Raw genomic sequence first — 10,028 nt, 5'->3', positions numbered from 1 at the left:
GCATTTTTTCTGTGTGTCACGCCATATTCTAATCACATGTGTTATAAGAGGGCCAAATTTCAAGTCGTATTGCTTAATTGGTAATTTGATGTATACTATATCCTGCAATCTATGTGGTGCCACTATGTTTTCTTCTAATGTTCTCCAGGATACAGATGCTTGAGGTTCAAACCAGGTGCTCAGTGGTCTTAAAGAGAACGCTTTAAAATAGTGGTAGAAGTCTGGAAATGCTAAACCTCCGTCGGCTTTGTTCCTCTGTGCAGTAGATCTTTTTATTCGTGGGGGTTTGTTATTCCAAATAAATGTATATGCGGTGGAGTGTAATTTTTTCCAGTAATCAGCAGGAGGGGGTAACGGTAACATTGAACTAATGAAGTTGATTCTAGGTAAAACATCCATCTTAACTATTGATACTCGGGCCTGTACTGAGTTTTTAAGTTTTGACCACCTGTCAAAGTCATTTGCGATCCTATCTAGAAGTCTTGTATAATTATACTTCACCGTTTGGCATATAGTAGGGAATATTTCAACTCCAAGACATCTAAAATGTTCTACCATTGGTATATTTCCTGGAAGGAGTGTTGCCATCGCAGAGACATTAACACTATGGCGTCCGTCCACGAGTATATACGTGTTTCGATTCCATGTGTTGTGGTCCAGAGCCACGTATATACTCGTGGCAAGTTGTTATTGTTTTATTCCATATTTATAACGTTATTAGGTCCCCGATCCACTTGCAGGATCTTTCCACATATTTGATTTTCGAAACATGCAATACCGGCCAGATCCGCTTAGGGGCGCCATCGCTCCACTGCAGTATCATTGAGGGGATTTTAAAGGGGAACTATTTTACTATTTCTTTCACTATTTGGGCACTTTTACACAATTCCTGTGAGTCTATGAAACACCTCTGTAATATATATATTTTTTTTATTCATTGTTTTGTATTTCTAATCAAGTCCTCAAAAACAGCATTTTTCTACCTCAAGATCTCGAGCTGTTTTGAGCCTGGGCTCCTAAACCACTGCGGAGCGTCGTCTTCGCCTGAACATTAACATGCAGCGGTGTCTTTATGACATCACATATAGGCACATTTTCAAACGACTCAGTTCAGTGAGGGTGAATATTGTGAGAGGAGAATTGGAAGAATGCACCAATATGAGAATTAGAGACATATAACTATAGTCTACCCATGTAACTCTGTATGATTGTACAATAATACTGTATATACCATCAACTATATCTATATCTATAAATATCTCTTACCTACTCTACTACCACTGGCCAGTATGGCCTATTACCATAGTGTATTTATCACTGTACATAATTATACTGTAACACTGTACATACATCTGATTAGCATTATTACTCATATATATATATTTTCTCCAGTTGAATCATGTGTACATTGTATATTGTTATTGCACTTTACTTTTACATTTTCACTCCGGTTAGATGCTATGCTATTTATTTTTGTTGTACTGCACTTGTGTAGTATTATGATGCCAACAATACATTGAATCTAATATAATCTAAAATGGGTGGGGGTTATGTTATTCATGAAATCTTGAAATACAAATTGAAATCTTGGAAAACCATTTCAGTTTCTAACATGCTCTTGAATGAACTATTCACCAGCAGCAGCAATGTTCTCCAATCCAAGCCATCTAATCCTTTTTGAACGGATTAATTATTTAATGATGATGCAAAGAGCCACGCCGCCACAGGATGGCGATGCTGAGACGTGGCAACACCAACCCTCTGTAGCGTTCCGTCTCTGTGGCGTGTGACTGGTGCTGCGGCCCCTTTAAGAAAACACTGACTGACCGACGCGTCACACACAGCTGTGTGGCCGCTAGAGAAACCAGACCAGGCGGCGAGTGTCACTGTGTGGTCACAGCATGGGGCAATTGTCATAAGGGGCAATTTAGCATGTCTGATTTGGTGATTTGGCTGCATCATCATCATCGGAGGGTTGAATTTGTGGTGGAGTGGAGCGACTGAACACAGCTTTGCAGCGTCCGGATCCTCCTCTGAGTCCTCGCCGTTTGCAGCAGGTGTCCTGGATTCGGATCAAGACGACCTCAGTGTTCATGAAACTTCGTTATGATTTGCGTGCTGGGTAGATACACACTTATTTTCCTTCGCTTTTGATACTTACTGTATGTAGGCATTGAGTCTTACATTTGCTAGTAGTAGTATTATTCGCATTGACGTCGATCGGGTTTAATTCCATTGTGAATCATTGCTCTGTGGCCCCCTAACATTACTATCGTGCTGCTGCTGATGCATTCTTCTTATATAAGGAACCCGTGTCCTCAGTTCTTATTATGACTGTCAACAAGGACACACTGTGTTGAAACCAGAAACACGTGTAATAAATGAATACATTGCTAAATGCCCCCCCCCCCCCCAAAAAAATTAATAAAAAATGAGCGCTCGGTGTGGGATGAGGGATGGGGTTAAATTAAATACCTGACCTGGCCAGGTGACCTTACAACGAAGAGAACAGGTCGACGAACTAACTAACAATATTTTTCAAAAACCAATGAGTTCCAAAATTAGGCCAAACAAGGTCTGAAAACGGTTACAACGTGTAATATGTTTGATCACAATTATTTTGGTTTGAAAAACAGTCGGTACAACAAAACATGGACTCTGTCTACAGTGAGTGAGTTTCATTGACCAGTGTTTTGATTGATTGATTGATTGATTGAAAATTGTATTAACAGATTGCAGAATGGGTATAATAATACAGTACAGCTCAAGCTCAATACACACTTGTTAAGGGGATGCAGACCAGAGAAAGACTTTCATCTTGTTTACATCAGGGTCCACCATTTTCAATTCATCATAACATTTATGACATACCAGATCTACAAATATACAGTACTGTTTATGATACAAAATAGTCGAAAAAGAGAGCATTTGAGGGGGGGGGGGGGGGACTGTACATTGGAGGAGGTTGGGTAGGTGGGGGGGGGGGGGGGGGGTAACTGTACTTTGGAGGTGGTTGGATGGGGGCGTTGGGTAGGCCGGTTGGGGGGGGGGGGATTGTACATTGAAGGGGGTTGGGTTTGGACATTTACAGGGGCCAGTTTTGAATTGCAGTCTCCCGTAGATGCTCTTTTATAGTGGTTTTGAAGGTGGGTAGTGATTCACATTCCTTTACAGCTGTGGGTAGGGCGTTCCACATAGATGTGGCATAATGCGAAACGTGTTTAGTCCCTTGTTTTGTTCCAGCAGTGCAAATCATTATAAAGTTTCAGAGAGACATGACTTTCTAACCAACCAGAGAAGCTCAAAGGACATTTACTGTAGTTGGAATAAACACTTTTAGTGGATGAATCTATACAGTGGCCCTCATTCAACACAGTCCGGCAATGCTGACCATGGTTACTAACTACTAAATGTTGTGGTTATTCCAACAAAATTCCATTTGACCTTCTCTGATTGATTATAGTACCATGTAGAATCATACAGTGCCCTCTAGTATCCTGTAGTGCCCTCTAGTAACATGTAGTACCATGCAGTATCTTGTAGTATCCTGTGTGGTACACTCTAGTAACCTGTAGTACCATGCAGTATATTTTAGTACCCTGTACCCCCTAGTAACCTGTAGTACCCCCTAGTAACCTGTAGTACCCCCTAGTAACCTGTAGTACCATGCCATATATTGTAGTACCCTGTAGTAACCTGTAGTACCCCCTAGTAACCTGTAGTACCATGCCATATATTGTAGTACCCTATAGTAACCTGTAGTACCCCCTAGTAACCTGTAGTACCATGCAGTATATTTTAGTACCCCCTAGTAACCTGTAGTACCATGCAGTATATTTTAGTACCCTGTAGTACCCCCTAGTGACCTGTAGTACCATGCAGTATATTTTAGTACCCCCTAGTAACCTGTAGTACCATGCAGTATATTTTAGTAACCTGTAGTACCATGCAGTATCCTGTAGTACCATGCAGTATCCTGTAGTACGTACCTAGTAAGCTGTAGTACCATGCAGTATCCTGTAGTACCCTCTAGTAAGCTGTAGTACCATGCAGTATCTTGTAGTACCCTCTAGTAAGCTGTAGTACCATGCAGTAGGGCTGGGCGATATGACGATATTATATAAATATCGGGTACAGTTCATTAACGATACACTTTTTCAACGTATCGTGGATATCGTGATGTTTTGCCCAAGAGGATTGTGTCGCGTCAATCTGTCCACACGTTACTCGTTCATATCTCAGCCTGTGCTGAGATATGCCCATTCCGCGGTCTGTTAATAAAGTTTTCAATCAGACAGATGTATGGAAAGGCTTTTATTATAACATTCGTTGTAGTAAAATCATTATGCCTCATTTAGTCATCCTGCGAAGCATTGGTCTCCTACTCGACGGCCGCGGGGAGCTAACGTTAGTAGCTTTGTTGATGTTCAGCACACGGCACATTCAGGAAGTCAAACGCTTGCCGATTGGTGCTAAGAACAGCAGGGCGGGTGCAAGCGGTGTGACGTCATTGGCAGACTCGACTGTCAATCAAAATGATTATGTTTCCGTCAGAATGAATGAATGAAAACTGTATTAACACTTTGGCTGCCATGGGTTAAATTAATGATATACCATAGATTGCCAGCGCTATTTGTCTATGGAGAAAGTCCCCTTCTTTGCAGGGCTATAACTTTTTAAATTCTATTGCTACATTGCCATTATTAGGGCCCATTCAAAGTCCTATATGTATTGTTCATTGTGTAGCAACGTTACACTTTTTCATTCACATATTCATAGTAAAGTATGGTCTAATGTATAAGTATGTTTTCATCTCTTTCTGCAGCTTTCTCCAGAACGTGATATATAGCCCCAAATGCATTATATTGATGATGAAATACAGTTTGATGGCAATCCGCGCGATATAAAAAATTCCAACTAGACGTACTTCTAGAAGTTACTACACGTCATCTGATGTTGACCGGATGGGCGAGGGGGCGTTTATAATTCCGTGGGCAGCGTTATACCAATCATCTAATGTGGGTCAAATGTTGATAATATCAGTTATTATCGAAGACGGTAACGTTACACGCTGAAACTCACCCCAGTGTCCGCGCGCCGTTGGGCGATCATCGTCGAGTAGAAATTTTATCATTATGGGATATATTATTACCCGGTCCATCTCCAGCTTGTATAATGGTATATACGTCCAAATCATGTTGTTTATCGAGTTATTGGCAATCGATCGCTATGTAGTGTAACGAGCTAGAGTGCCGGAACCTATCCCGAGTGGCCGGAAGCAATACGGACATCTAGCACAACCTCCACTGTGCTTTTTGTTAAGCGGTTGCGCGATCGGCCACCAGATGGCGCTCCTGAACCGCCAGAGAGCTCAGTGGGTCCTGCTGGTGGTTCTCAGGCCAGCGGAGGGACATTATGGATCAGATCGCAGATTTTTGAAATATTGATATAAAGACGACGTACAGCGTCCCCCGGCAACTTTAGCATCGCCAGCAAAGACGTTGTAAATCGTTTTTAGGCAGTCAAAGTGTTAAAAGGTTGCAGAATGGGTACAATACAGTACAGGAGGATGAAGACCAGAAAAAGACTTTCGGCTTTTTTACATAAGGGTCCTCCATTTTCAATTCATCAAAACATTTAGAGACATACATATATACAGTAGTTTCATAAAAATGCTAAAATGCTATTTATTGATTGATTGATTTAAAACGTTAACATATTGCAGAATGGGTACAGTACAGCTCAATACATACAATTGTTAAGGGGATGCAGACCAGAGAAAGACTTTAGTCTTGTTTACATCAGGGTCCCCCATTTTCAATTCATCATATTTCATATCTAAATAATATAATATCTCATATGCAATATATAATCTAATAATCTAAATCTAATATAAAAATGCTAAATGCATGGGTATTTTATTTTGTCTTTAATGTTAGCTTGCAAACTCAAATACTGTCTTGGTAAGCCTCATAATGAATTGTTTGGGGTAAAAAAGAAAAACATCGTGATGTGTATCGTGTATCGCCGAAAGGTCAGAAAATATCGTGATATCATATTTAGGCCATATCGCCCAGCCCTACCATGCAGTATCCTGTAGTACCCTCTAGTAAGCTGTAGTGCCATGCAGTATCCTGTAGTACCCTCTAGTAAGCTGTAGTACCATGCAGTATCCTGTAGTACCCTCTAGTAAGCTGTAGTGCCATGCAGTATCTTGTAGTACCCTCTAGTAAGCTGTAGTACCATGCAGTATCCTGTAGTACCCTCTAGTAAGCTGTAGTGCCATGCAGTATCTTGTAGTACCCTCTAGTAAGCTGTAGTACCATGCAGTATCTTGTAGTACCCTCTAGTAAGCTGTAGTGCCATGCAGTATCCTGTAGTACCCTCTAGTAAGCTGTAGTGCCATGCAGTATCCTGTAGTACCCTCTAGTAACCTATAGTTCCATGTACAATTAGATTTAGTCATTTAGCTGACGCTTTTATCCAAAGCGACTTACAAGTTCTGTACGAAAGTCAGCAGGATGGGTACAACTCTATCAGCTGAGTAACAATGTTCATCATCGTGTTCAAACTTGAGTGCTACAGTGTCGAGTGTTAGTATATTAGGAAGAGTGCATGACAGTAGAAGACAGTAAGTAGGTTTGTTTAAAAAAATATTTTCTTTTAATTTCAAATATTGATAGAAGAAGTGTGTCTTTAGTTGACGGCGAAATATTGGTCGGGTTTCGGCTAACTGTGGTGGGAAGTTCGTTCCACCATTGTGGAGCAAGGACCGAGAATAGGCGGCTCCTCTTTTATGACCCTCCCGAAGCTCGGACAGGAGTGGGTCTGAGGCGGCTAGAATGTGTGAAGATTTTCCCTAATGGGGTTGTACTTCCGCATTCGGTTTGCGCAATCTGATTGGCCACTGACGTTTCTGGTCATGTGACATGTGCGCCAATCGTGTGACGCCTAGTTCTGCGCCTATTTCCGGCTCTAACAGCCTGCAAACTACCTAACGCCTAGTTTATCACTGGTTAAGCTTAGGCGACTCTTTCGAAGTTGGTTAAGGTTAGAGTTTGGAATCAGGGCTGGTGTTCTATCGCCCTGCTCTAAGACAAACTCTAACCTTAACCAACTTCGAAAGGGTGCCTAAGCTTAACCGGTGATAGAACTAGGCGTCACACGATTGGCGCACATGTCACATGACCAGAAACGTCAGTGTCCAATCAGATCGCGCAAACCGAACGCGGAAGTACAACCCCATTAGGGAAAATATTCACGTGGCTAGAATACATGGAGCGGAGGGGTCTTGAGGGTGTGTAGTTACAGACCATTGACCGGAGGTAGATGGGAGCCGTTCCCTTCGATGGGAAGCCAGTGGAGGTCCCTAAGAAGTGGGGTAACATGGGCTGACTTTGGTCATTGGCTGCATTCTGAACGAGTTGAAGAGGGTTGATGGCGGTGGTCGCTGGTCGGTAGACCAGCAAGCAGTGCATTGCAGTAGTCGAGGCGAGAGATGACTGTTGATTGGACGAGGAGTTAGGTGGCTTCTTTTGTCAGGAAGGGGAAGATCCCTCTGACATTGCTCAGGAGGAATCTGCTGGTTCTGGTTGTTGCGGCGATGTGAGTGGAGAAGTTCAGCCGATCGTCGAGAACAACACCAAGGTTCTTAGCAGTCAGGGACACGGCCACAGCTACATTCTCCACTGTGATGGAAAGGATTTGGCCGGGAGGTGAAGCAATTCTGTTTAGCTTAGGTTCAGTTTGAGGTGGTTGGTCGTCATCCAGGCAGAGATGTCTGACAGAAAGGCGGAGATCCGCTCAGAGACATGGATATCTGAGGGAGAAAAGGAGAGGAAGAGTTGAGTATCATCGGCATAGCAATGATACAAGAAGTCATGAGATGTGATAATGTTACCCAGCGATTTGGTGTAGAGGGAGAAAAGGAGGGGTCCAAGGACCGAGCCCTGGGGGACACTCATCCGAAGGGGGCGGGGGGCCGACATGATACTCGGAGCGGTCGTCGTGGTAGGATGTCAGCTATGCCAGCGCAGAGCCAGCCACTCCCATTCCTGCGAGGGATGCGAGGAAGATCTGGTGGTTGACTGTCAAATGCTGCCGACAGGTCCAGGAGATCGGGTAGGGCCCTATGGAATCCGCGATCGCGGAATCGCAGAGGATTTCACGGAATTTAGATATTAACACGGAATTCAGAATTATCGTGGAATTTGCTTAAATTATACATAAATCGGTTTTCATATATATAAATCAATCTTCACTACGACTTTAAAATGGTGACGCGGCACGGTCTACGCCTACGGAGACGCAGAAATTACAGCTACCAAATCCATTCAGAGACAATGGAACGCAGTGCACGCTCCGCTCCGCAAGTCAGACTGGTGACTCACGTAAGGGGAGTCTCTTTCTCTCTGTAGCCAAACATTACACTATAAAAACTAACTGGATAGTTGATGATGATAAAATCATTAAGTCTCCCTTTCTGTGTGTGTGCGAGCGGCCGTCCTATCTCTGGTCTTTGGAAAGACCAGATGAGGTCAGAGGAGTTAGATAGTATTTTCTGAGGATGGTCAGAAAATGTTGATATTTAAACTTAAAAAGTTATTATACAGAGAAGGATAATTCAAGTACAAAATGCTGCTGAAAAGAGAATCCCTCACTGAGGGAAACGCAAAGCGCCTAACCATCATGTATCACAATGGTGATGTCAGCCAGAGACGGGGAGAAGCATGCACCGACATCTCTTTTTTTTATCCACTTTTTCTCCTCCTATTTTTCTGTATTTTCCTCCCATCCCAATTTAGTCGCCCATGCCAATTCCCCCCTCCCCTTCCTGGTGGTTGCGCGCATGTGCCCCCCACTGGTCGGTCTAGGGAGCCCTAACGTCTATCATATGCTTCCTCCGATACATAGGAGACAGCCAGCAGCCTCTTTTCACCTGGCAGCGAGGACTCTCATTGGTGAAGTGTAACGCATGGGAGGTCACACTACCTTCACCATTTCCCTCCCTCGCTGTGCAGGCCTGACCGACCTGTAGGAGTCGCTGTTTACAACGACCAGATTACCACCCACCGGCTTCCCTCCCGCTGACGCTGCCAATTGTGCCAGTATGACGACCGGCCAAGCCGGAGGCACTGCTGACAGCCGGATTCGATACCAGTGTCTCTGCGGTGGTAGACAGACGCTTAGTCCGCTGTGCTACCCGGCCGTCCCAAACCGACATCTCTTTGAAATACATTACATTTTAGTTTTTTTCTGATTTATTTTAAACAAATTATTATTTTGTATTTAAATATTTAATTATTATTTAGTTATTGCACTGAACTGAATTGAGAAAAAAAAAACCTAATAACTGAAATGGCGCTGAACATTGAACTTTGCAGATGTACTTTTATTCAAGTTAGTTAAAAACATAATTTTGTATTGTTTCTTTTGGCTAAATCCAAAGGAAAAAATATTAAATTTGAGAAATCTGAAAACATGTAAATTAAAAACAGAGAAATCCGAAACAGGAAAATTCATATCCGAAAACAGGAACAGATAATACGGATTTCATAGGGCCCTATAATTAGGACAGAGGAGAGGCCCTTCGCTTTTGCTAATTGAAGAGCCTCTGTGACCGCTATGAGGGTTGTCTCTGTGGAGTGACCAGTCTTGAAGCCTGACTGATTAGGACCTAGGTCTAGGAAGTCATTCTGTAAGAGATAATCAGTAACTTGGTTGGATACAGCATGTTTAAGAGATTTAGGGAGGAAGGAGAGAAGAGACGGGACGATAGTTGTCTATGACGGTGGGGTCATGGTTGTTTTTTTGTGTCCTGTAATACCATGTCGTATTGAATAGTACCCTCTAGTAACCTGTTACGTTCCAAGGCCCGGTCCTGGCTGGACCGGGCATGAGAATAACATTGGACAGTGCTCTCCTCCCGACATTGGCTCCCTACCTCCCTCTGGTGACCTAAGCCCGATGGTGCGGTCTGCCATTTTATGTTGGTTGCACATTATTGATTGGATTTCTAATATTCTGTT

The 10,028-nt window shown here is 43.0% G+C and overlaps 1 protein-coding gene across 1 annotated transcript in view; it reads left to right on the top strand.

Moving 5' to 3' along the window:
- The first annotated feature begins 1,911 nt into the window (after positions 1-1,911).
- Positions 1,912-10,028, top strand: part of gramd4a (GRAM domain containing 4a) — a 146,651-nt gene continuing 138,534 nt past the window's right edge. The window contains exon 1 of the mRNA XM_084330783.1: positions 1,912-2,122. Coding sequence (XP_084186909.1) covers positions 2,094-2,122 — 29 coding nt within the window. The 5' untranslated portion in view covers positions 1,912-2,093. The remainder of the gene's footprint in view (positions 2,123-10,028) is intronic.

Source organism: Notolepis coatsorum (genome assembly GCF_963971535.1).
Source record: "Notolepis coatsorum genome assembly, chromosome: 15".
NCBI lineage: Eukaryota > Metazoa > Chordata > Actinopteri > Aulopiformes > Paralepididae > Notolepis > Notolepis coatsorum.
The sequence above is the reverse complement of the archived record's forward strand: the minus strand, read 5'-3'. Positions and strand labels throughout refer to the sequence as shown.